Here is a 25,321-nt window from a genome sequence, read left to right on the forward strand (position 1 = left end):
GCTGGACGCGCGCTAGACCTGCGCCCTTGAGCACACCGCCTGCCTCTTTGAGCCTCGACTCCCCCCTTTGTAAAATGGGGACAGCAGTGGCGTCTCTCTTATTGGGCGAATGCAGGAATAAAATAGTACCTGCCAAGCGCTTAGCACAGGCCCGGGCAGGTCACCACTGCTATAGAAGTGTTTGCTAAGCAAATACAACTTTTTAGGGGCAGAGTTCTTCCTTGAAGCCCCTTTCTCCTTCTTCCTGTTCCCAGGGACCTGAGAAGTCAGACTCCGTGAGAGCGGCAAGGAGAGAGACTCAGAGAGGTGACGGACTTGCTCGGGGACACACAGCGAGACAAGGGCTGAGCTGGGCTCAGCGTGCTCAGTGGGTGGGAGCGTCCGTGGGCCCAGTTCCGCAGCATCCGTGGAAACCCGCACGGCCTCATCAGCCACTTCCCCCACCCAGTAAGGACGGAAACAAGCTCGGAGAAGCACACCGGTCGGAGGGGAGACAGATGTGCAACTCCCGCCCAGAGCTATGAAAACGAAACTCCCATAGGCCTCGAGTGGCTGCCTCAGAAGCAGAAATCCCCAAGGTGTGGGTTCTTCACCCCCATGGCAGTCCCTCTCTGCCATGAGGATTCATTTCATACGTCGACTTGGCTGGGCCAAGGTACCCAAATATTTGGTCAAACATTGTTCTAGATCTTTCTGGGAAGGTACTTTGAAGATGAGACTGACATTTAGACCAGTGGACTTTGAATAAAGCGACTACACTCTAGCTGGCATGTGGGTGGGCCTCGTCTAATCATTTGAGGGCCTGTATGTAAAAAAGACTGACTTCTCTCGAGGAATGGGGGGGGGGGATCCCACCAGCAGATGCCTTCAGCCTGGAGCTGCCTCACTCAGCTCCTCCCTGGGTCTCCCTCCTGCCAGCCTGCCTTGCAGAATTTGGACTTGCCAACTTCCACAACAGCACGAGCCAGTTCCTTAAAAGAAATCTCTAGATCTACATCTATCTATCCTATTGGTATTTTTTTTTCTTGTAGAACTTTGACTATTACACCTGTCCATTCAAGGTCCTTCCTTGCCCTCATCTGACTTTGGCTGTAACACTTAGAGGTCAGCTGGGCAGGGGTCATAAGGCTCCCTTTTTAGGTAAAAATGTGGAGGCTCAGAGAGGTGGAAACACTTGCCCAAGGTCACACAGCGAGTACATTGTCTGGCTGGGCTCTAACCCCACACCACCTGATTCCAAAGTCCATGCTTTTTTTCTTTTTTAAAGATTTGATTCTGCAATAATTTGAAATACTGAGAAAATGTGTGAGGTGAGTACAAAGAACTCCCTCTTCTACCCTCACCCGGAATAGTTCACCTTTGCCCTTATTCTGTATGCACGCCTTATCAGCAGTCTCATTACGGAGCCATTTGAGAGCATGTTGCAGATATTATGCCCCTTTGCTCTTTTTTTTTTCCTTCAGGTTTTAAAACTTTTTATTTGCATATTAAAAAAATTGTGCATTCCAATAATTAAAATCATTTGAACAAAAAATGGCACTCTGATTAAACTGCATTTTACAGCCCGCAGGACCCCTTGGACCAGCTTGGTTTTAACTCTAGATTTCACTCTCGTCCCACCCAGCTCCCGCCTTCACCAACATGCAAGTTGTCCCCCTTCCCCCCGAGCCAGCCAGGCAGATGGAGCGGCAGGTGCGGCCTTCGTTGTCAGTAGTTCTGATGTGAAAAGGGGCAGCACAGTCACTTCAACTGATCCAACCTCTTTGCATCCTACAAAGTTAAACAGCTACAAGAAGTCAAACACGAAGGCAATGCTTGTGGAACGGACAGTGCATATGGGCGGCGCGTCCCTCATTACGATTGGCCTGCTTGCTTCTCCTGTTCCATCGTTTCTTTTGAAGGCAGTGGATTTTTCTCTTGCGTTTCTGTCTTCTTCGGTTTCGACTTATCGAATTTCTCAATCTCAGCCATATCGGGTTTATCAGACATGGTCGCAGAGGAAGCAGAGGGAGGTGCGCGAACGAGAGAAGTCGATCTGCTCACGGACGGCCGCCGAGTCTGCTCTCTTTTGTTTAAAATCTTTGGTTTTTTGAGATTTAGGTTCACAGCAAAATTGTGCAGAAGGCCCAGCGATGTCCTATGTACTCCCTGCCCCCACACATGCACAGCCTCCCGACCAAGGTGGGGCATTTGTTACAACCGATGACTCTACGTGGACACATCATAATCACCCAGACCCTTTCCTCTGAAATCCTTCCATCTGTGTCCCCTAAGCACCAGGCTGCTTCCTCTCCGCCTCCCGGGCCTCCCCTCTGGGAGGGACCACGCCCTCACCCACTCAATAGACATCCATGGTGCCTGTGCCGGGAATTCGGTCCTGGACGCTGGCCTCGGCCCTGGGCCTCCACTCCTCCCTGTGCTGCCCGGCGTGGGAGGCCAGATGCTCACTTCTCAGACCCCCTGTAGCCAGATCCTGGCTGTAATTTTGTTTATTTTAAAGGAGAGACACAGAAGCACCCCCTGCAGCCCTGGTGGCCCAGTCCTGGGGGATGTGTGTGGCTGTGGGAGTCCACGTCCCTGGTCTGGACCCCAGCTTTGTGGGAGAGGCAGTGGGCAGGGCAGCAGCAGCTTCCTCTGATCCAGCCGCGATGGTCCAATGAGGAAACTAGCATCCAGGTGGCCCCAGCCTCCTTCCGCCGGTCCAGGGTTGGACGGAATCCCTTTCCACTTCCGATTCCGGAGTGCTTTCTGTTTTCCGTGCTGGTCCTGGACTGAGAGGGACACTGACTGCACTGGAGGTCAGGCGTGCCCCCTGCATGCGCTGGGTGGGTTTGCTCTGGAGGCAGAGGCAGCTGGCACTGTCACTAGGGCACTGGCTTACCATGTAGGCTCTGGGGATGGAGGACACACTGGTGGCATTGTAGCAGGGCAGAAAAAAGACAGGAACTTGGTAAAAAAAAAAACCAGAAAGGAAGTATGGCATGGCATTAAGATGTGCAAACTAGGGGGAGGAGCGAAACGGGACCAAAAGGAGGCCTCCAGTGAAAAGGCATCCGGTGAAGTGTCCAAGGACAGGGACCGCATGGCATGCATGTCCCACTCCCTCTGTCTGTGTCTGTGGCAGACATAAGCAGCCGATCCCGGCATGCGGTCCTTCTAGCAGCTGAGCTCAGAAAGCTTCTCCATAGCCCAGACACGTACAGACTGTAGGTCTCTGAGCACTTTCTCCTGTACGCAGGCCAGACATTGCTAATCCATCACGGCACTCGTGCCACTACTTTTCTCTAGCGCATCCATGGCAGACATCACTAATCGATTAGGTCACTCCTCGCAGCTAGGCATCCATTCTTCAAAATCCTTTAACACACAGGGCTCCGGACAGCCACAACCAACTGAGTGTGGCCGACAAATGAGATGAAAACGCTACCGTCCCTGTGAAAAGTTCTTAGATTAGGGAAGGAGGAGCAGCCACTGGGAGGTCAGAGATGAGTGTCAGGAGGACGGATGTGAGCTGGTGTGGATGGGAAGAGAGAAGTCGGGGAGGAGGAGGAGGACATTCTCGGCAGGGACAGATGCAGCTGAGACCAGAGGGTCACGAGGGTGACGAGGAAGCTGGAAACCCAGGAAGGTGCCCACCCATGCAGGCTGGACTCCAGCGTGTAGGCCGCAGAGGCAGGGCAGTGTTTGAATGCAGTGCCCACTGGATACAAGGGGGGATTCAATGGGCTGGGTGAGCAGAGTGGGCTGCGGGGAAGAGAGCTGAGTGGGAGGCAAGGATGTCCACTGCAAGGCTGGACTGAATCTCAATCTCTCTCTCTCTCTCTCTCTCTCTCTCTCTCTCTCAATACGCGCGCACGCACACAGACACACACACACACACACACACACATCTGGCATGTGACCCTGAGTCTCCCCACGTGGAGGGCTGGTGTCCATCTGTCCATCTGGCAGGACCACTGGTTTTCTGGGCTTCACACAGCGGCCTGGGAAAGATGACAGAATATGTGGTTACCTCTAACCTTCCTAGAGAAGCTGAGTATGTGACAATGGGAACAGACAGGACATGGAGGGACGGGGGCACGTCTGGGCCATGACTGGGCCCTGCCCCTTTGGGAGGAATCATGCCCCTTCCCTGACCACACTGCCCCCCAACAAAGATGCTCCCTGCTGTACCCCAGGTCTCTCACCCTCACTGGCCACGGCTGGATGGGGGTGCCATCTCTGCCTATGCAGCACAGGGAGGACATGCAGGCTGCAGCTTCCTTGGCCAGCAGGTCCCAGCGGGCATTGGGGCCCAGGTTGCCTGTCGGGTCTGCCGGATCCAAGATGATGGGCCTGCAATTCCCACCAAGGTCAGTCCTCTTCCAGGCAACATCTGGGTATCGACCTGCGGGATTGCTTGAACTATTCTCCCCCTCACCCAACACTTTGCAGGGGGCAGGGGCAGGGCCCAGAGACTCCTCTGGGCTCCAGGCACACACTTGAGGGCAGATTGGAGAAGACGCTACACACGAGCCCCTTCTGCCTGCTGTATCCAGGACAGACATTACTAATCAATCACAGAGCTCAGGCCATGCTTGCCCCACCTGCATGGAAAGCAGGCATTGTTACTCAACCACAGCACTGGCTCCATCGCGCTCCCCCATCCATGGCCACTAACTGATGAGATCACCCTTTTCAGTGGAGCCCATTAACAACCTCAGGGTCCTTATCAACACATCACTCTAGGTAGCCATTACCCACTGACTGGAAATACATCACCAAGTTGTGAAAGTGTCTTTGTTATCTCTGTAGCATTGCAGAGACAGGCAAAATCTCACAGAATGGGGCAGCTTGTGTTACCTGGGGTTTCACAGGCAGGGTGGCCAGATTTAGCAAACACATATAGAAGATGCCCAGTTAAATTTGAGCTCCAGATAAACAATGAATACAGGTGTGTGTTTTTTGTTTGTTTGTGTGATAAAAATTTTAAATATGTTTTTATTGATCTCAGAGAGGAAGGGAGAGGGAGAGAGAGAGAAATCAAAACATCAAGGATGAGAGAGAATCATCGATCGGCTGCCTGCTGCACCCCCCACATTGGGGATCGAGCCCACAACCTGGGCATGTGCCCTAACTGGGAATTGAACCGTGACCTCTTGGCTCATAGGTCAACGCTCAACCACTGAGCCGCTCTGCGAGGCAAGGGTGTTGGTTTTCTTAAGCATAACTATATCCCAATGACTACCTGGGCTATTCTTACACTAAAAAGTTCTTCATTGTTTATCCGAAATTCAAATTTAACGTGGAGTCTGGCATTTTACCCGCAGCCCCGAGTCTCCCCACGGGGAGGGCTGGAAAGGGGCTCAGTCCTAGAAAGCGGCTTCCCGCCTCTGCTCTGCGCCCTCAGGAGGCGGGGAGAAAGGTGGCCTTGGGTCCGGGACTCTGGGACGTGGGGGTGGGTCCGAACCTGGGCTTGCAAAGCTGCTGCTCCAGGAAATCTCTGACGGTCTGGTCCTCACGGCTGTAGTTGACGGTCCAGTAGACGCAGAGCTGGCGGTACTGGGTGACCAGCTCCAGGACAGTGCGAAAGCCCTCGGCCATGCTGAACTGGGGGTCCTGCCCGCCCTGCTCCCAGGCATACACTGTCAGGAGTTCCAGCCCGTGCTGGGGGGGCAGAGAGCCCTTCCCCTTGGGCATCTTCTTGCACTAAGAAATGAGGAGGAAGACGATGCATCAGTCCATACAGCAGTGGAGAGGAGCCGGCAAACCCTCCCCAAACATTCACGGAGCCCCTGCTATGCCAGATGCCTTGCCTTGCACTGCTCCATCAACTCCTGTGATAGAGGAATGCCAGACCCATTGTACAGGTAAGGAAACTGTGGCCCCGCCGCCAGGAAAACCTCCACCGACCCAGGGCTCCGGCCAGGGCTGGGCCTGCCTCCTCCCAGGAAAGCGCTCCGGAGGCAGAGCCCAGGGCCGCCGGGAGGGGGCGGGGCGGGGAGGGGGGGGCGTCCCTGTGCCGAACCTGCCGGTACCAGTGTTTCACCAGTCGGATCAGACTCTTGAGCTTGGTGGGGCGAGCGACGACGAAGTCCCGCTGCAGCTCCGTGAAGCAGGAGGAGTACTCGCCCGGGGTGTTGTAGCTGCGGATGAGGTCCACGTAGACTTGAGGCGGGGGCCTGGAGCCCGGGGACAGCTGGCCTGGAGACGGGGAGAAGGTGACCCTCACCTCATTGAGGGGGAACACAGATGCGGCGTGACCCAGAGCTGAACCCCTGGTGAGGATCTGACTCCCTTTTCTGCCCCTCACACCCCACCTGCTTACCCACCGTGAAGGGGGGCTCCGCTCAGGGCTAACCTCTCCTCACCGACTCTCTGACTCTAACAAGGGAGAGGCCCCTGCAGGTGACAGAAGTGTAGGCGAGAGCTGGTGTCAGCCTGGTCCCAGGCCATTGAAGGCGTTCCCTGGTATCCCAGCTCTCGCTCTCTGAACGAAGGAACTGGACAGATTCAGAGACATCTCGGGACCAATCTCTCCCTTGCTATTTGTTTTGCAAAATGCAGGCACCGGATACATTGAGATATGGAGCGGGGTGGTAGGGGGGGGGTGGGGGGGGTGGTTGAGTGGATTTTCTCACTCTGCAAACTCTGCTATCCAGACTCAGAGCTAAATAGATACAATGAGATTTGCATCTGTTTTGTTCAGGGATTTCCCCCCCCCCCTGTGCCTGGAAGTGTGCTGGGCACGCAGTAGGTGCACGTATGGATTGGACCGATCGAACGGGTCTGTGACAGGCGGGGGAGGTGGCACACACATATTCGAAGCTGGGGATGCACCGAGACACTTCCACAAAGACACTGGGGCTCAAGGTAGAGGAGTCCCCCGTCAAGGTCACCCAGATGCCGGTGGAACTGATGGGACCAGAAGCCAGCTCAGGGTCCTTTTCTGCAGACCCTTTGCAGGGAAGTGGTGATAAACATGTACCCCGACAGTGCCTACGACTGAGCAGGCGCCCAACCTCTGCCACCGTCCCCGGCGGCGCCGCCTCCGCCTTTCCCTCCTCGGGACGGTGCCCGGCACCTCACCGAGGGCATCAAAGGCCGGCAGCACATCGAAGTCCACGCTCTGGTCCAGCATCGTCTGGGACGTCAGCGAGAAGCTCAGCACGCGGGGATTCTCCCACTTGGGGAGGTCGAACTTCACCTCGAACTGCCGCGCCCGCTTACACGCCTCCAGCTGGGCTCGGATCTCTGAGATGACCTCGGCCCGCGTGCTCCCTTGCTCGGTGAACTGGCCGAAGCAGCTGAGGAACACCACCAGGTCGGCATCGGAGCGGCCTCGCAGCGCCGTTCCTTTCGCGGAAGAGCCGCCCTGGGGAGGACATGGCAGGTGGCTGGAGCCCTCAAGTCCTGCTTCCTGTCCTCCTGCCCGAGCCGATGGGCTCTGGACTCTGAGTTAGGAACTTGCTGTGTGACCTTAGGCAAGTCACCTAACGTCTCTGTCTCAGACCTTTAATGGGGGGTTAATACAGGGCACAGCTGTGAGGAAGAGACATGTGCAAGACGTCAGGTGCCGTCCTCCAACTAAGGCAGACTCTCCACTGCGTCATGTTTGGGGCTGGCAGGGATTTGAGTTTTCCTTCTTTTTTTTCAGGCCTGTGGCTGGTGATGTTTTAAAAACGACTCAGGCCTGGTTCCTATGTCCCCGAGGCTGTGATGTCATTGTCCTGGGAGGGGTCTTAGGCATCAGTGTCTATTTTGAAAGCCTCCCTGGGATTCTAAGTGAAGCCACAGTTGAGAACCAGTGGGTCGGGCTGCTGTCCTCGGGTGCTATGGAGGAGGAAGCAGGGAACAGGGAGGGGGAGGTATTTGCCTGGGGTCACACAGCAAGCCCCCAGGCCCAGGACTTGTCACTGGCTGACACTATGCTGACGCTCTTTCCAGAGTTGACCTGTGTCTCCCGGTGACTCCAATTGTGAACCGAGGTCATATCTGATAGAGCAGATCCCGTGACTTTTTGTCAACCCCCAGCACCCTTCCTCCTGCTGGGACCAGCACTGGGCTTTCTTCGGGGGAATCACTGCTCTTCTACGCTCCACCCAGGAGGGCTGACTCTCCCATGTGACCCAGGCTTGGCCAGCCACACACGGTGCCTCCCCAGGCCTAGTGACTGGTTAAGGGACACATCGCAAGGTCAGTGAAACTCAATTCCCAGACTTCTTTGACTTTTGAGAAAAGAGAATTCCCCTTTTTAGAAGAGATGCCAAGGACCATCCCATGGACAGGCCCCATCCAAGCAGAAGCAGGCAGAGCCCAAAGCTAGGAAGAAAAGCCGAGCCCTGACGATCCGGCATGGGCTCCTGGATCCAGCTGTGCCTGAAGGCAGCCTATTCCAGGCCGCCCATTCCCATCAGCCAACACATTCCTTTGCTGCTTCTCTGGAGTTGGCTGCCATGAGCAACCCAAAGGAACCTCTTGGGCCGATATGGGCCCTCCCTGGGCCATCTACCCGTGACCTTGTTCCACTTTCTCTTCCATGTCTGGCCTTGTGCTGGCTGCTGCAGAGCCCAAGGAAATGGGTCAGGCCTGGTCTGGGCCGATACGAGATCACCGGCCTGCAGCCCTGGGCCCACAGCTCCCTGGAGCTCACCTTGACCACCTTGAGCACTTTGATGGGAGAGTTCTGGAAGCAGTTTTCCCTCAGGAAGGAGCAGATGGTGTCAACCGCCTTGTTCACCTGAGCCAGGAACTGGCGGTTGGGCTGGAGGAAGTCACTGATGAACTTGTCGAGGTCCCTGGCTGGGGTCTGGTACAGGAGCGTGGGCTGCAGAGAGAACACAGGTAGGGCCAGGTGGAGAAGGACTGCCTGCGAATGCCCAGGCCCCGCCCCTTGGCTTCCCGTGAGAACGATCTCCTATGGCTCTTTTTCTTCTCAACTGGCTGTCAGGTCGCAGCATCAGAGGGACCAGAGTTCAAGTTCTGGTTCTACCACCACCACACAGACTCAGTTTCTCCATCTTTTTTAAAAATATTTTTTTATTGATTTCAGAGAGGAAGGGAGAGAGAGAAAGAGAGAAACATCAAGGATGAGAGAGACTCATTGATCAGCTGCCTCCTGCACGCCCCACACTGGGGATCAAGCCCACAACCCGGGCATGTGCCCTGACTGGGAATCGAACCGTGACCTCCTGGCTCATAGGTCAACACTCAACCACTGAACCACACTGGCCAGGCTTCCCCATCTTTAAATGGGGGCAAGAATGAGGCCCATGCCTGATGGATTGCCTTCATTGTGAAGCACTGGTTATGAGATTGTGCAAAACAGAAAATGCGATGGAATTCTATCCTTTGGGGAGCTGCCCGTGGCTATTGTGGTGGGTGGGGTTCCCCAGAAGCAGAGCTGAGGCGGGAATTCCTGTGCATGTGATTATGCGGGACAGGGCCTGCAGAAGGGGAGCGAGGGGAGCAGGAGCTGGTGGGGGCGCTCAGTTGGGGAAAGCTCGCCCGACCCCACCCCCGCCCCGAAAGCCAGAGCGGGCTCTGGAGCAGCAATTGCATCACAGAGATGGTCCTGCCTTGCAACTGGGCGGGCCTTTTATGTGCATGTCACTCAAGCACTCGCTGGGATGGAACAGCCGGTGCCTTGGCTGTAAGCCATCAGCACCCAACACTCCTAGCAGCCGGGGATGTGGCACCGGCACGGAAGGGGGACCTGGGACCCTGGGACAGGCACCAGCAGCGTCTTCCTGCTCCAGGACCCACCTCTTACCATCACATCCCAGGGCTGCACGGGCGTCCCATCGGCGCTCATGAAGCAGGCCTGCGTCTCCAGGGCGGCCGCTTCCTGGGCCAACAGCTCCCAGCTGCCCAGGCCCACGTTCCAGGTGGGGTCGGCGGGGTCCAGGATCAGGGGTCTGGGGCAGAGTGGGTGGGCAGGCGGGTGAGAATCCGTGAAGGAGCAGGGGGTGGGAGACCTCGGGAAGGGGTGTGGGGGCGGGGAGAGCGAGAAGACTGTCAGCACCTTAGGGTTGGCGCAATCTTGCCCACGCACGGCAGGGTCCCTGCCTGGCCACCTTGGTCCGGAAGCTATTGGGTGACCCCTTAATCTGAGATGGGGATTGTCTTGTATGAATATAAGTGGCCCTGGCTTCCTCTGGGGGTCATGTGTCCATGCTTCCTCAGCCAAGAGTCCAGAAGGATGCAGAGCGAGGATGGGGCTGGGGCCCCCAAACCCCACCCTGGACCCCTCCTGGATGCAGTGACTCCAGGTGACAGTGGGGGGGAGGATGATAGGGCGGGAGAGGAGGTAGTGGGTATGACCTGGGTTTCCGGAGCTGGCCGAGGAGGTGCGCTCTGAGAGCTGGGTCCTCAGAGCTGTAGTTGACCGTCCAGAAGACACAGAGCTGCCGGTGCTGCTGGACAAGCCCCAGGACGGTCCTCAGGCCTTCGGCCGTGTTGAAGCGGTCCTTCCCGCAGCCCTGCTCCCAGGCGAAGATGGTCAGGAGCTCCAGGGCGTAGGCTGGGGGCAGGGAGGCACGGGCCGGCCGCTCTCCTTTGTTCCCGGCAGCAACCTACGTTCCCCCCAAATCACAGAGTCAGCGGAGTGAGCACTTACTGTCCGCTGAGCACGGCCCTCCCTGGAGAAGGCGGGGAATACAGAAAACACAACACACAGGAAGAATAGAACCCTGGGGCTGGCCTGGCGCACCCTTCTCGTTTTACAGGTGAATAAACTGAGGTTGAGAGCGGGGCAGTGACCTGTCTAAGGCCACGGAGAAGCTCGGACTTGGTCGGTGCCTAGCGTCTTTCTAACGGGAGTGGGGTCGGCCACACAGTCATCTTGGCATTTCAACGCCCATCACCAGTTAGCAACGGTGGGTGGTCAGCAGATGTCGGTTGAATGAATGAGTTGGCATTCAGAGAGTGTTTGCTGCGGGGGCTCTGAAGGCTGCGCAGGAGTTAGCAGAGCTTGCGAAGGAGATGGTGACATAAGCAAAGGCTTGAAGGTGAGAAACAGCAGGGGAAGCATCAGCAGTGTGAGGAGAGAAGGCTAGAGAGGGCGGGGAACGCCAACCACAAGATACACGAGGGTTTGGGGACTTGATGGAGAAGATGCTCTCTCAGCCGCGGGGTTGGGGGGGTGTGGGGGTGGAGGTGGGGGGGCTACCAGGGAATGAAGGTGGAGGAGGCAGTCCTTCTGGTTGGAATGGCCAATAAAACTCAAAGGAGGGGCGCTGTGTTGGGGACGAGCTGACTGGCCGAGGCAGTGGCCATGACAGCGACGGTTTTCTGGGGGAGCAAGGGGGCAGGGAGGCCTCACCTGGCGGTGCCAGTGCTTTACCAGCAGGATCAGGCTCTTCAGCTTGGCCGGGCGGGAGTTCACGAAGCTCCTCCGCAGCTCGGCGAAGCAGGCCGCGTGCTCCCCGTCCTGGCAGCCGCTGTCCAGGAGAGTCCGGTAGATCTTGGGGTCCGGTTTAGTGCCGGCACTGAGCTGCCCTGTGGGTGTTTGAAAGATGCCGGGGATGCATGGCTCATGGAAGACAGCGGCATTTCCCAACCCAGCCGCTCACCTGCCTCTAATATGTAAACATTAAATATATAACATCGCGGTCAACGACACACAATCTAGAGCACAGAATAACAATCAGGACTCCTAGAACTTACAGAAGTGAAAGACAAAGGCCCTGGGACTTTTAAAAAGTTAAGCTGAGGCAGCAGGTCCGGCACATCTGAAGAAAGTAGGCTGGAAGATATATTTGAGCGACGGAGCAGCAGGCAGCCCCGAGAGATGGGAACATGGGAGCGATGAGACGTGGAGGATGAAGCGGACGCCATTGAACAGAGTTTCCGAAGGAGAGAACGGAGAAGACAGCGGAGAAGCGATGTTTGAAGGGCTACTGGGAGGCATTTTCCCAAAACTAAAGGAAGAACCGAGTCCTCAGATTCACTCAGCACAACAAATTCCAAAGAGTATGATTAACAAGAAATCAATATGCAAACATCAGAAACTGAAGGGTGCTACGGACTAAGAAAAGTCGTAAAAGCTACCAAAAAGGAAACACACACACACACACACACACCCCAACAAAGAAGTAAACAGCCGACTTCTCATCAACAACTACACAGGTCAGAAGACAGTAGACACTGAGAAGAACAAATGTCCGACATTTCCTCCAGGAGGGAGGCGAGGCAGAAGGTTTTTTAGACCAAGTCTGTGAAAATGTATCACTTAGAAACCCCTTCTGAGAAAGAACTACAGGATGTGTTTCTGTAAGAAGGAAATGAATGCAGAGGAAGAACTGGAAATTAAGAAGCATTAGTGAGGGGGAAAAATATTTCTAATTATGCGCAGAGGTTTTAATTTACACAGGTATAAAAACAAAAGCAAAGAAAATAATCTTTCTTATTGTTAGTGTCTTGTATGTTTGTTCTAATATATTACTAACCCCCTCAAAATGATCATATTATTAATGTTTGCTCCTTTTTTGTCTTCTAGCTTTACGTTACTTATAAAAGGTACAATTAAAATCTAATCGCATATCCTTACCAATCAAAAATGGAAAAAGGTATTTCAGGAAAACACTGCCAAGGCCAGTGCAGCTCTATTAATGTCAGATCAAAGGCTTTAAGGCAAATATATATATATATATATTTTAGAAATAATGAGGATTATTACTTGATGACAAAAGGAACAATCCAATAAAATATAATTATATTCTTACATGTTCCTTAATAACATAGCCTCAAAATATTAAAATCAAAACTTTCCAGAATTACAAGGAGAAACTGACAACTCTCTACTCAGAGCGGGAGATTCTGGGAGCCCATTCATAAACTGATAGACAAAATAAGGAAAAAATAAGTAACACAGATCTGAACACAGATCATAAGCTCACTCTAAAGGGTCTGTACAGAAGCCCGCATTCACCAACGGGAAGCATGCATTCTGTTCGGCCATGGGAAACTTAGGAAGTGCTAACAAATTCCAAAGGATTGATATTTTGGGGGTATATTTTCTGACTACAATTAAAAATAGAAAAAGAGCCTGGTGTTGCTCAGTGGTTGAGCAGCGACCTATGAACCAGGAGGTCACGGTGCAATTCCTGGTGGTGGATTCGATTCCCAGGCCAGGGCACATCCTGGGGCTGCAGGTCTGATCACCTGCCCTGGCGCTTGCAAAAGGCAATCAATTGATGTGTCTCTCTCACATTGATGTTTCTCTTTCTCTCCCCTCTCCCAACCCCTTCCTCCCGTTCTCTCTAAAAATCAATGGAAAAAATACCCTCAAGTGAGGATTAACAAAAAAACAAAAAAAGAAAGGAAATTACATGTAATTAAAAAAAAAAAAAAATCCCAAGCAGACATGGAGAACTAACTGTTAACACTCGTGAAATCGGAATTGGAGTACACGGTCATATGATGTCTATAGTTCTCTGTGTGTTTGAAATAGTTTATAATGAAAGCTTCTGTAAAGTTCAAAGCACTAAATAGTTACGAGCTGATGATGACCAGGACTGTAGGGACCGCCGAGTGGTGCCAATGCTGGTGAAGTAGGGGGGTGAGTCACAGAGAGGACTGCAAGCGCCCCGAGCGATGTTCCCTGATCCCCCCAAGGCACAGGCCGGGCACCCCTCACCCACGGCATCGAAGACCGGCAGCAGGCTCACGTCCACCCAGCTTGCTAGGGCCGGGGACATCAGCTGGAACCGCAACGCCTTGGTCATGGTCTGCTCTGGACAGTTCAGGGTCAGGCCGGGGACCGGATCCCGCCACCAGGATTCCAGCTGGCCCCGCATGTCAGCGAGGATCTCCGCCCTTCGGGGCCCCTGGTCCTTGTAGCCCTCGAAGCAGTTGAGGAAGATGATGAGTTCGGCATCACAGCCACCCCTGAGGTCAGTGCCCCGGCCGAAGGAGCCCCCCTGCAGGGAAAAGAGCTTCTCAGACGCGTGACTCTAAGTCAGACTGGGCCCCCACCCCCAGAACCCCTCCCCCCCCCCGCCATCTGCAGCCCTGGAACTGCTCGCTCACTGATGCTGGCTCTTGGGGAACCATGACAGATGCAGGCTGTGACCTCTGACCATCAGAGGCCCGCAGAGTCAGGCTACATCTGACTGTATCTGATGGCATCTGCCTTCCAGCCCACGAAGCTTGTGCAAAGTCAGACAAGGTGCAGCAGCAGATAACAGGGACGGTTGGGTGGAGAGGGCAGCGGTCAAAGACTTTAGCCAAACATCTGCAGCACCTACTGACTGCACATCTGGATCACAGGTTGCAAATGGGGGTCCTGGCCCCATAAGGGTCTGCAGATGTACTTGGCCTGTTTCAATCATGCATGCATGCATGCATTCAACAGATATTTATTGAGCAATTACATAGATGGGTATGCGAGTGGATAAAATTACTTGTTTTCCTGGAACTTATATTGTACCAGGAGCAGAGGGAGGGGGAGGCAGGGACAGTCAGCAAACAGTAGCCCCCCAAAAGCCCTAAGTGCTGTGTAGAGGCCAGTAATAAGGGACTGGCAGGGGAGTGGAGGTTGTAATTGTAAAATGAGCAGTCAGGCTCCTTGAGAAGGGGACTTGGATCACAGACTTAAAGGAGGGAAGGGACCGGCCAGTGTGGCTCAGTGGTTGAGTGCCGACCTATGAACCAGGAGGTCACGGTTTGATTCCTGGTCAGGGCACATGCCTGAATTTCAGGCTCGATCCCCAGTGTGGTGTGTGCAGGAGGCAGCTGATTAATGACTTTTATCATTGAGGTTTCTATTTCTCTCTTCCTCTCCCTTCCTCTCTGAAATCAATTACACACACACACACACACACACACACACACACACACAGGAGAGGGAGAGAGCCAAGTGGATGGAGGAAGAACGTTCGAGGAAGAGAAAGCAGCTGTGGGGAGGTGTGCCTGGGGAGCTCAAGAAGCAGCCACGAGGCCAGCGAGGAGTAAGTGAGGGGCAGAGAGAGACCAGGGCCAGATCCCCAAGCCTGAGGCCACTGTCCTGTCCTCTCTGAAACCTTAGAGGGTTTTGTGCAGAGAAGGGAAGTGATCTGATTATGGTAATAGCGGTTAAAAAAAAACCCCTATCATTAAAAAAAAAAGCAGCTGGCTCTTATACACTGGCATATATCCCTCCCCCAGCAAACTGCCCTCCAGGACGTCCACTTCCTCTGTCCGCCCTCAGCTGTGTCTCTGTCGCTCCCTCCCGTCCCCACGGCGGTCCCCCGGCGGGTCCCCGCGGTGTCTCCACCTGCCGCTCACCTTGCCGACTCTCGAGGCCTTGTGGACACAGTTCTCCCGGAGGCGGCCCAGGATGCCATCGACGGCCTTGCTCACCTGCTTCTGGAACTGGGGGCTCGGCTTGAGGTGGTCCTGGATGAAGCGGTCCAGCTCCTTGGCGGGGACCTGAGACAGACCCGGGCCCCCCTCCGGTGTACCGGGGGTGATGCCGTCCGCCGAGGGGCCGGGAGCGGGGCATGAGGGCCGCCTGTCCCCTGCCCTGGAGCATCCAGCATCCACACTGCTGCTGCCCGTGGGGGTCCTCTGGGCAGGGTCTCGCAAGATGGGGTGGTCCACACCGGAGCGCCCAGTGCGTGGAAGGCCCTGGAAGGTTGGGGAAGGAGCTGCCTTACACAGGCAGGGTTCTCCGTTCCTTCTCTTGGCAGCCCCCGCCCCCCACCTCAGTCAGGGTGACGGCGGCGCAGAGAGGGGAAGGGAGAGGTAGCCTGTAGGGTGCCTTGTGCAAATGAGAAGAGGTGCCCTGATGAAGGGGACACATTATAAAAAACTCCCCCCAGGGCAGGCTAGAGGGGGTCCGTGGGGGAAGGGGGGGACATATGTAATACTTTCAACAATAAATATTTAATGAAAAAATAAATAAAACAGTCCCCCTGAGGTGGGACACTTGGTAAGCAGACAGTAACTACACAAAGATGGGCGATTGGGCGGTTTCACACGCCTGCAGTCCCCACTTTTCAACTCTGTTCCACACCCCATGGCCTCCAGCAGAGAAAGCTCTACGCACACAAGGGAGGTGTAAATGCCAAGGGTCCCAGGAGCCCCTCACTCACGGGCCCCTCCCAGGGCTGCACAGCGCCCCCTGCGGCCTGCAGGAAACACGGGCTGTCGTAGCAGGACTCTGCCTCTTGGGCCAGCAGGTCCCAGCGCCAGGCTGCCCCGTTCCCCACGTCCCACGTGGGGTCAGCTGGGTCCAGGATCACGGGCCTGCAAATCCACGGGGACAAGAAGATTCTGGTTAGCAAGACGGCCAAAGTCAGGGGCTTTGGAGTCAGGCCGACCTGGTTTCAATCTCAACTCTGCTACTTTCCAGCTGTCTGACCGGAGGCAGACAACTGGCTTCTCTGTGCCTCGTTCCCTCATCTTCAACGTGGGGATCACAGCGGCGCCTGGTCTGATGGGCCTGGTCTGAGATTAAATGAGAACTATGGTCCTCAACTCCCCCTGCACGTTAGAGTCACAAGATACCCGGACCCAGTGTCTGCCCTGACATACGAGGCCGTGTGTCTCAGCCCTCTTCGCCAGAGCCCGAGAGTGGGAACAGCCCAGACACGCGTGGTGAGCAGGATGGAGAACACACTGTGATAAACTCACACAATGAAACGCTATTCAGCAATGGAAGAGAAGGAGCCACCGCTACACGCAACCATATGGAGAATCTCAAAGACTTAATTCTGGGAGAGAGAAGGCACACACAAAAATCCATGCTGTGCGGTCCCATTTAAATGTGATGATCACAGTCAGAAAGGGGTTCCCTGTGGGAGGGGCACAGGGGAAGCCCCCGGGGTGCTGGGATACTCTGCCTTGATCTAATGGGGGTTCCCAGGTGACCTCACTCCTTAGCAAGTCATCAGAATGTGCTATGCCTCACTAAAACGCTCACACACAAAACGGTGGTATGCTTTAAAAACTGCCCCCGCTCGGCCAGCCTGGCTCAGTGGTTGAGCATCAACCTACGAACCAGGAGGTCATGGTTTGATTCCTCATCAGGGCCTGGATTGTGGGCTTGATCCCCAGTGTGGGGCATATAGGAGGCAGCCGATCAATGATTCTCTCTCATCATTGATGCCTCTCTCTCTCTCTCTCCTCTCTCTCTCTCTCAATAAAAATATATTTAAAAAAAAACAACATCCCTTATGCTAGTGGTTCTCAATCTTGGCTGCACATTAGAATCACCTGGGAATCTTTTTAAAATCCTGATTTCTGGGCCTCATCCTCCGGAAATTGTTTATTTGTTATGGGGTGGGGCCACAACATTAGTAACAAAGAAACAGAATTTCCGGAGGATGAGGCCCAGAAATCAGGATTTTAAAAAGATTCCCAGGTGATTCTAATGTGCAGCCAAGGTTGAGAACCACTGCCTTAAGTGGTTCTTATTTGCACCTGGGGCTGAAGGTGCTGTATGAGGAGGTGCCCTGGTAGCAGTTGGCTTTGACTCTCGTTAGCTATGACCTGCTTTATCATTGTTAATGCTTCCCAGGCACAGGCACAGGCACAGGCACAGGAGAGCGGGTGCTGGGTACGAGGAGGTACCTGGGTCCCTCAAGCTGGCGCTGCAAGAACTTCTTCACTGCAGGGTCCTCGCAGCTGTAGTTGGTGGTCCAGAAGACACACAGGTGCTGGTACTGCTGGATCAGGCCCAGGACGGTGCGGAGGCCCTGGGCCAGGCTGAAGGCCTCCTTCCCACAGCCCCGCTCCCAGGCGAAGATGGTCAGCAGCTCCAGGGCGTAGGCAGGGGGCATCTCGTTCTGCCCCGCCTTCGGGCACACCTGCAAGAGGACAGGGCGTGTGTGTGGGGGGGGGGGAGGGAGGGAGAGGGAGGCTCAGAAGAGGAAGGGGAGGAGGAGCTAGCTCTCTGGAGAATTTTGTAGGATCTCCCAGCCTCCGGGGCGGACACCAGCAGGCTGAGCCTGGGACGAGGTGCTGTGTGCCAAGCCTGTTCCCAAAGCAGCCTGGTGTTGCCCACCCTCCCTCACGCTGGGGCGTCAGCAAGGTGCTTGGGTCCTGTGTGGTGGGGGAGGGAGAGGTACGAGCTGCAAGCCCCCAGGAGGGGGGAGCAGCCAGGGAGGGGCCAGCGGGTGGTCGGAGATGGTTATCCCCCAAGGAAAGCACAGCGAGTCCCTGGCTGAGCAGGAGCTGGCCTCCGGGATCTCCTCCTTCCAGGCCTGCGTCAGGAGGAGAAGGACCAAGTGCAGGCTCGGGGCATTCCTGAGGCTGCGGTCAGAAGTGCACAGACAGCACATACTTCATACCGTACACAAAACATCCCAGACAGATTCAAAGCCCTAAATATGAAAAGACAGTGCTAAAATAGTTTTTTGGGAGGGAACACGGGAGAATAATTTTAGAAAGTCAGAATAGGCAAAGACACAAAGCACACCTCCCATGAGACAGGGGTGAACACACCTGACTACATTAAAACACAAACATTTTCTGTGTCAAGAGATCTATACACAAAGTGAAAGTATAAGCCACAGGTGGGGAGGATAGATTTGCACTGTTAGCGAAATAAAAACCAGCACCCACAATATATAAAGAGCTCCAACCAATCAACAACAAGAAGGCAGCTAACCCCGTAGGAAATAACAGGCAAATTACATGAACAGACAATTCGCAGAAAGAGAAACACGAATGGCTGCTAAACACAGGGAAACAGTCTCACTATCACAGAGACACACGCCCCGTCAGGCACACGCCTGGCGCAGGACCCGCACTGCCGGCCTCACCTGGCGGTGCCAGTGCTTTACCAGCAGGATCAAGTTCTTCAGCTTGGCCGGCCGGGTGTTCACGAAGTTCCTCCGCAGCTCGGCGAAGCAGGCCGCGTGCTCGCCCTTCTGGCAGCCGCTTTCGAGGAGGGTGGCGTAGACCTGGGGCTTGGGTTTGACACTGGAGCTGAGCTGACCTGGGGATGTGAAGGCCTGGCAGTGAGGAAGGGAGCTGAGGACCCAGGATGAAGGGCAGTGCTGGTGTGGGCTCAGCTGCGGGCGCTGGGGGAGAGTGAGGAGGATTTGAGGGGCGGGGTACCCCTGCATGGGCGCTGGAGGATGAGGAAGAGAGCCCGGAGGTCTCAGGGAGCCGGAGAGGAAAAGAAAGCTCTGGACCAGAAGGGAGGGCTCCTGCTCCCAAATGGCCAGGCGCCCCCAGAGGTCGTCGGAAGAAGTGCAGCCTCATTCCCAGGTTAGTAGGCAAGATGCTTCCTGCTGAGTCGGCTGTTCTGTAACCTGGCAATCCTTCCCTCCCCGCGGCTCCCCGCAGGCCATACTAAAATACCACGGCACAGGCCTTTAATTAATCGGTGCCCCGCGAAGAGGAAATGATGCCGGAGAAATACAAGGCAAGAGGTTCTGATTCCTTAGCAGTAATTGCTAATATGTTTTGAGCACTTACCACATGCCAGGCACTGTGCTGAAAGTTTTACACCAATCCCCTCATTGTATCCCCACCCAAACCAACAGTTCTCCACCTCCTTTGTAGCTGTGGAAACTGAGGCACAAAGACACTCAGTGATACAGCTGGAGGCAGGATGGGAACGCAGGGCCGGCTCTGCAGTACGTGCCTCCCTCTCCTGGGCCAGGCTCGGGAAACGTAAACACTCCCCAGAACTTCCTAGGTCCCTGACGTCATTTACTTGCTGTGTGACTTCGGAGGAGCCACCGCACGTCTCTGTGCCTTAGAGTCCCCACTGGTAAAATGGAAGATGAGACAGTGCAGACCTCATAGGTTTGTTTTGAGGAGGACTGAGACAAAACATGTCAAGTGCTTGGAACAGTGAAGCATTTAATAAGGAGTAGCTATTATGATTAATAACAAGGTGGGTATTTAGGAAAGTGTGGCTGTCCGCCAGGTCAGCAGAAGCCTGGATAAACTCAAGACAGCTATCTCCCAGAGCATCATGGTAAATGATGATGATGATGATGATAATAATAATAATAACAGAAACAATAATAAGAATAGAAATAAGAATAGCAAGCACTCATATAGCCCTATCACGTGCCAGACACTGCTCTGAGTTCATTACATATATTAACACATAAAGTCTTTCCAGAACAAACTACTATTGTCCTGTAATTATTATCTGCATTTCACAGATGCATATTATTATATTAAATCAAGTGTGGGTTTATTACAAAAGGGAGTGAAAAATCCCATTGATGCTTTTAAGATAAAAGATGAGATTTTGCAGAATTCTGGCCTTGTCCCCAGACCCCTGCTGCCGGGCATGTGCCCATCTGCCTTCTCCTCCGGGGTGTGTATGGAAGGGCTGAGCTGCGCAGCAGGAGGCAGTGGCTGAAGAAAACTCTCCCCAGTTGTTGGAGCAGGGACCACAGATCCAGGAGGAATGGGCCTTCTTGGCCCTTGTCTGGTCCAAACCCAGTATGTTCAGTCAAGGCACTGAAGTCCATGCCCAGCCAGCGTGGCTCCGTGGTTGAGCATCGACCTATGAACCAGGAGGTCATGGTTCCATTCATGGTCAGGGCGCATGCCTGGGTTGTGGGCTTGATCCCCAGTAGGGGGGTGTGCAGCCGATCAATGATTCTCTCTTATCATCAATGTTTCTATCTCTCTCCCTCTCCCTTCCTCTCTGAAACCAATTTTAAAAATATACTTAAAAAAAGAAAAGAAAGAAACGGAAGCCCAGAGAGGGTGGCCCAGGTCACACAGCAAGTTGGTGGCAGGACTCGAACTGTTGGCCCTGACTTACTCCTAATGGTCTTGCCCCAACCCCGGGGCGTCTTGCCCACTCACCCAGAGCGTCAAAGGCGGGCACCAAGCTAATGTCCATCCAGTTTTCAAGGTCTGTGGATGCCAGTCGGAACTGGAGGGTCCTGGGCGTGTCCTGTTCAAGAAACTCAAGGCTCAAACCAGGGACCGGCTTCTGCCACCAGGATCCCAGCAGCGCCCTCATCTCCTTGAGGATCTCTGTCTGCAGAGCCCGCTGGTCCTCATAGCTCTTGAAGCAGTCAAGGAAGACGACAAGTTCAGAATCACAGCCACCTCTCAGAGCTGTGCCCCGGCCAGAGGAGCCTCCCTGTGGAGAAAAAAACAAACCTCAGAATTCTGCACTCTCCAATCCTAGTGCCCAGGGGCTGGCAGGGTGAGTGAGGCAAGTGGGCTGGGTGGGGACTGTGGCCACATGGTTCCTGGCCTCCAAAGCCCCAGCATTGCCGGCTGCTCTGAGGCCAGCTCGCACCTGCTTTCATCTCTCCCCTATAAGCTCCAGGTGCCCCTCTATGCCCCCCAGGTTTCCTGGATCCACCCGGCACCCCTGGAGTTTGTCTTGAGGACACAGTAGGCGGCACTTGTCTCCTCCCCGAGTCTGTGGGCGTCCTGAGCGCAGAGTCAGCGTGACAAAAAGCGACCCAGGCTCAGTGTCCCCATCCATTAAACAGGGACAATTTCCCTGACCGGTTTGGCTCAGTGGATAGAGCATCGGCCTAGGGACTAAAGGGTCCCAGGTTCGATTCTGGTCAAGGGCATGTACCTTGGTTGTGGGCACATCCCCAGTGGGGGGTGTGCAGGAGGCAGCTGATCGATGTTTCTATCTCATCGATGTTTCTAACTCTCTATCCCTCTCCCTTCCTCTCTGTAAAAAATCAATAAAATATATTTTTAACTCCCCCCCCCCCCACAAAAAAAAAACAGGGACAATAATCTCCACCAGACTAAATGGGAGGATTATGTGAGATAAGACTAATGAGACAATGCTCATTGTTATTCGGTGATTCCTCAGTAAATGGGGCTGTTACAGCTATTCTAGAGAATTATCATATCTGCATCCTTAGGGGCAGGCCTGGTGAGGTCCATGGTCTGTTTGGGTGAATGTGTGAGTGAAGAATGAATGAGTGAATGAATGAATAAGAGGCAGCCCTTGGCAGCATAGATCCAGGAATCAGACTTCCTGACTTTGAATCCTGACTGGACTTCTTCCAGGCGAGGATATGTTACTTGGCTCCCCGTGCCTCAGTTTCCCCATCTGTCAAGGCGGGTCACTGGCACCTCGGGCGCGGAGCTGTTGTGAGCAGCAGTCTATGTTCAGGCCCCTGTGAACGCCAGGAGCGAGTACATGTGCAAAGTGTTAAAATGAATGGAAAGACTGGTAACGCCCCCCCGCCCCCCCCCCCATCTCAGTGAGCCCAGCGTCCTCGAGGATTGTCCCCTGAGGTCGCCCCTGTTCCCCGAGGGCCTACCTTGGCGATTTTCAGCACCCGCCACGCCGGGGCAGCGGCTCCGGGTCCGGGTCCGGGTCCGGGGCGGCCCCCGCGCTCTCTCAGGGCCGCTCCCAGGGCGCCCAGGGCGCGCCGCACGGTCCCCACGAACTCTGCGGGCGGCTGCAGGCTGCTGGCCACCAGGCCGTCCAGCGCGGCGGCGGGGGTGCGGTACACGTCCATGGCCCGCGGGGCGGCGGGGGCAGGGGCTCTGCGTGGGGGTCGCGGGCGCCGCAGCGCTCTCCAGCCTCTGGGTCCCAGGTGCAGTCCAGGTCGCGCGCGCCTGGGGAGAGGGAATGGGGAGCGGGACCGATGCTCCGGAGAGGTCTCCCCAGCTTCCCCACGCCCTCTCACACCCCACTCCCGCCCCCCCCCCCGCCCCCCGATTCCCCTCCTTTCCAGCTTTCAGTTTCGTTTCTGGGTCCGTGCTACCATTTCCGGGCCCTTCCCAGTCGCGGTCCCTCTCTTTGCTGGGTCACCCCGCTCCCAGCTCCGGGCCTACCTGCCCTGGGGCCCTGATGCACGAAACACAGGGCGCAGCAGCCGGTCCGCAGACGGCGGCGGCGGGGGCAGTAATGTCAGCGGAGCGCGGACGGGACCCGCGGGGTTTCTGGGGGAAAAGGCAGCAGAGTCCCGCGAACAGAGCCTCCCGCCCGGCTGGAGGGGAGGGTGCGTCCTAAACACCCAACCAGGAGCGATCACAGAGAGTGGGTCCTGCACCGCCTACAGTATCACCTCCTCCATGCCCCCCGACAACCATGATGGGCTGGTGTGCGCGCCCCGTTATCACACCGTTTCCTGGGCGAGGAGTGAGGGTTCCAGAACCTGGGCCTCTTGTCAAAGGTCACACGGGCGGGAAGTCGTCCAACCGGATTCACACCGGTTTGTGCCCGCTCTCACCGCTCACTCTAGGCCTGCAGGAGCCAAATAGTTTATACATAGTTTAAACTTCCCAAATAGTTTATACATTGGATGCAATTCCAGTAAAAATTCCATTTCTTAACATTTCAAACACATCACCTAAAGGGACTAAGAATTAAGTGTGGTTTTTTTGGTGTTTTTAAATGAGGAGAAATGAGAAAGAAAAGTCAGCTTAGAATGGCCCCTTTCGAACAGTATCACCTATTAACGTTATAAAGCTTCAGGACTAACCTCCTCTGGGGACTGGACCAGGGCAGGCAGGTGAGCTGCAGAGTGAGAGCCCAGAGCTGTTTCTAGCTTCCCGGTCTGGACTCGCTTTTCAGCTGCTTCCCCACCGCCTTTGCTCTGCACACCCGAGCTTCTCTCTGGAGGGCCCCTGCCAGGGTCCACCCCCTCCTCCCTATCACTCAAAACGCATCTGTCCTCTGCCACGTCACTCAAGGATCCAGCATTTATTCTGCCTCTGATAAACCTCAGGTAACGGTTAATCTTGACAAGAGCTTCCGGAGCCCGCCGTAACTGAAAGGCAATGATAGGGGGGTCAGGGGGTGAACGCATTTCAGAGGTCAGAGGGAGTGATGGTGTCCACAGTTTATATTTTGAGTAGTGAGTGCCACGTCACTGGGGTATTCAAGTATCGGAGGAAGACTGGATTATAGGTTAGAGGCTGTGAAGGGGATTCACTTACTCATTAATCACAGTCGTCTTCCCGATTCACAGGTCACTTGAGAAATCTAATGTTTTGAGACGGTGGACTGAACGTCTGCTCAAGACCCTACTGAAATGACAGCAAAGATGTATTAATTTTTTTAGTCCTCACCTGAGGACATGCTTAGAGAGAGGAAGGGAGAGGGGGTAGGGGGAGAGAGGAACGTCAACATGAGAGAGAACAGTGATTGGTTGCCTTCTGTACCTGCCACCTCAGCCGGGCAGCAAAGACATACTTAAAGTATCACGCAACTCAACAGATTGGAAATGGAGAGAGCGTGCCATCGAGGGACCAGAACAGTTGAGCGGTTTTTAGAAAGTAAAGAGCAGAAGGGTCAAGATTGGAACAAGGTGGCAGACTGACCCAATGCTCAAGCCTTCCACTCCGCCCCAGACCTCTAGGAGTAACAGGAGAGATGAGCATAACGAGTACTGTTGCCGCGTCCTCTGAAACTCCTGAAGGGGATGTGGGGTTGGATGAAGGAGGAAATTAGAACCCCAAGCACAGGAAGAAGGGGTGGGAAGGGATCCCCGGCATATCACACACAAAGGCGAGGGGCAGGCAGGGAGGGGCTGTGGGCGAAGGAGGAGAAGGGGGTGTCAGTACATTAAAATCCAGTTACGCCTGGCTGATGTGGCTCAGGGGTTGAGCACGGACCCAGGAACCAAGAGGTGACAGGTTGATTCTCAGTCAGGGTGCATGTCCGGGTTTCCGTCTCGATCCCCAGTAGGGGGCGTGCAGGAGGCAGCTGATCTATAAAGTTTCTCTCTCATTGGTGTTTCTATTTCTCTATCCCTCTCCCTTCCTCTCTAAAGAAATCAATTAAAAGATAAAAATAAACAAATAGAAAATCAGGTTGAGCTGGGGGGACCTCAGCATAAGTCTGAGCACCCTGGGGTTCCCCCATTAACCCAGGACCTCGGACCTCACAGGACACAACCTCTCTGACAGCCTTTCACTGTGCTTAACTCCTCCCTGACCTCCACCCTCATCTCTGCTGACTAACCATTAGCTCTTTTCTCAGTTTCGTTTCCCCAGCAGGAAGTTATCTAGGAAGTAGCCTTATCCCTGAGGCCTCAGAAGTTTATGTCTCAGGTTTGTTTGTTTTTTAGGAAGGGAGGGAGAAAGAGAAACCTCAATGTGAGAAAGATCCACTGGTTGCTTCCCACACGCCCTGACCAGGGATCAAACCTACAACCTCAGTATGCGCCCTGACCAGGAATCGAACTCGCCACCTTTTGGTGTACAGGACGGTGCTCCAACCAACTGAGCCACACCAGTGAGGGCTGGCTCAGGTGTTTCAATCTCCATCATCCCTTCCACAATTGCTCCCCCGTTTCCAAATCTCATGAACTTGCCCCTGAACCAGCAACTCCAAATACCAGCACGCCAGATCTTTCTATAACCTGGGCTTGCTGGCATTTCACAAACAATCCGAGCTTCGCTGAGAGAAATACTTATTTTAAAATATGTTTTTGCAAGA

At 54.5% G+C, this 25,321-nt stretch overlaps 2 protein-coding genes across 2 annotated transcripts; both read right to left on the reverse strand.

The window, feature by feature from the left end:
* Positions 1-1,335: 1,335 nt before the first annotated feature.
* On the reverse strand, positions 1,336-2,065 carry LOC308535222 (thymosin beta-4-like). The gene has a single exon (XM_081114019.1). The coding sequence runs from the start codon at positions 1,987-1,989 to the stop codon at positions 1,855-1,857; it is 135 nt and encodes a 44-aa protein (XP_080970145.1). The 5' UTR covers positions 1,990-2,065; the 3' UTR covers positions 1,336-1,854.
* Positions 2,066-3,971: 1,906 nt separating this feature from the next.
* Positions 3,972-22,391, reverse strand: OAS3 (2'-5'-oligoadenylate synthetase 3; the record flags this gene model as incomplete). The annotated part of the gene is made up of 16 exons (XM_081113719.1): positions 3,972-3,983; positions 4,188-4,335; positions 5,450-5,688; positions 6,008-6,178; positions 7,064-7,354; positions 8,633-8,806; positions 9,752-9,896; positions 10,303-10,553; positions 11,303-11,478; positions 13,619-13,901; positions 15,247-15,588; positions 16,056-16,209; positions 17,536-17,771; positions 18,729-18,904; positions 20,749-21,031; positions 22,191-22,391. 16 exons carry the CDS (start codon positions 22,389-22,391, stop codon positions 3,972-3,974), a joined length of 3,282 nt encoding a protein of 1,093 aa, XP_080969845.1.
* Between the last annotated feature and the right edge of the window lie 2,930 nt (positions 22,392-25,321).

The sequence above is a fragment of the Myotis nattereri genome, assembly GCF_964212035.1.
Source record: "Myotis nattereri genome assembly, chromosome: 19".
NCBI lineage: Eukaryota > Metazoa > Chordata > Mammalia > Chiroptera > Vespertilionidae > Myotis > Myotis nattereri.

Coding starts and splice junctions, on each gene's coding strand:
- LOC308535222 (XM_081114019.1), bottom strand. CDS start 1,989: ATGTCTGATAAACCCGATATGGCTGAGATTGAGAAATTCGATAAGTCG.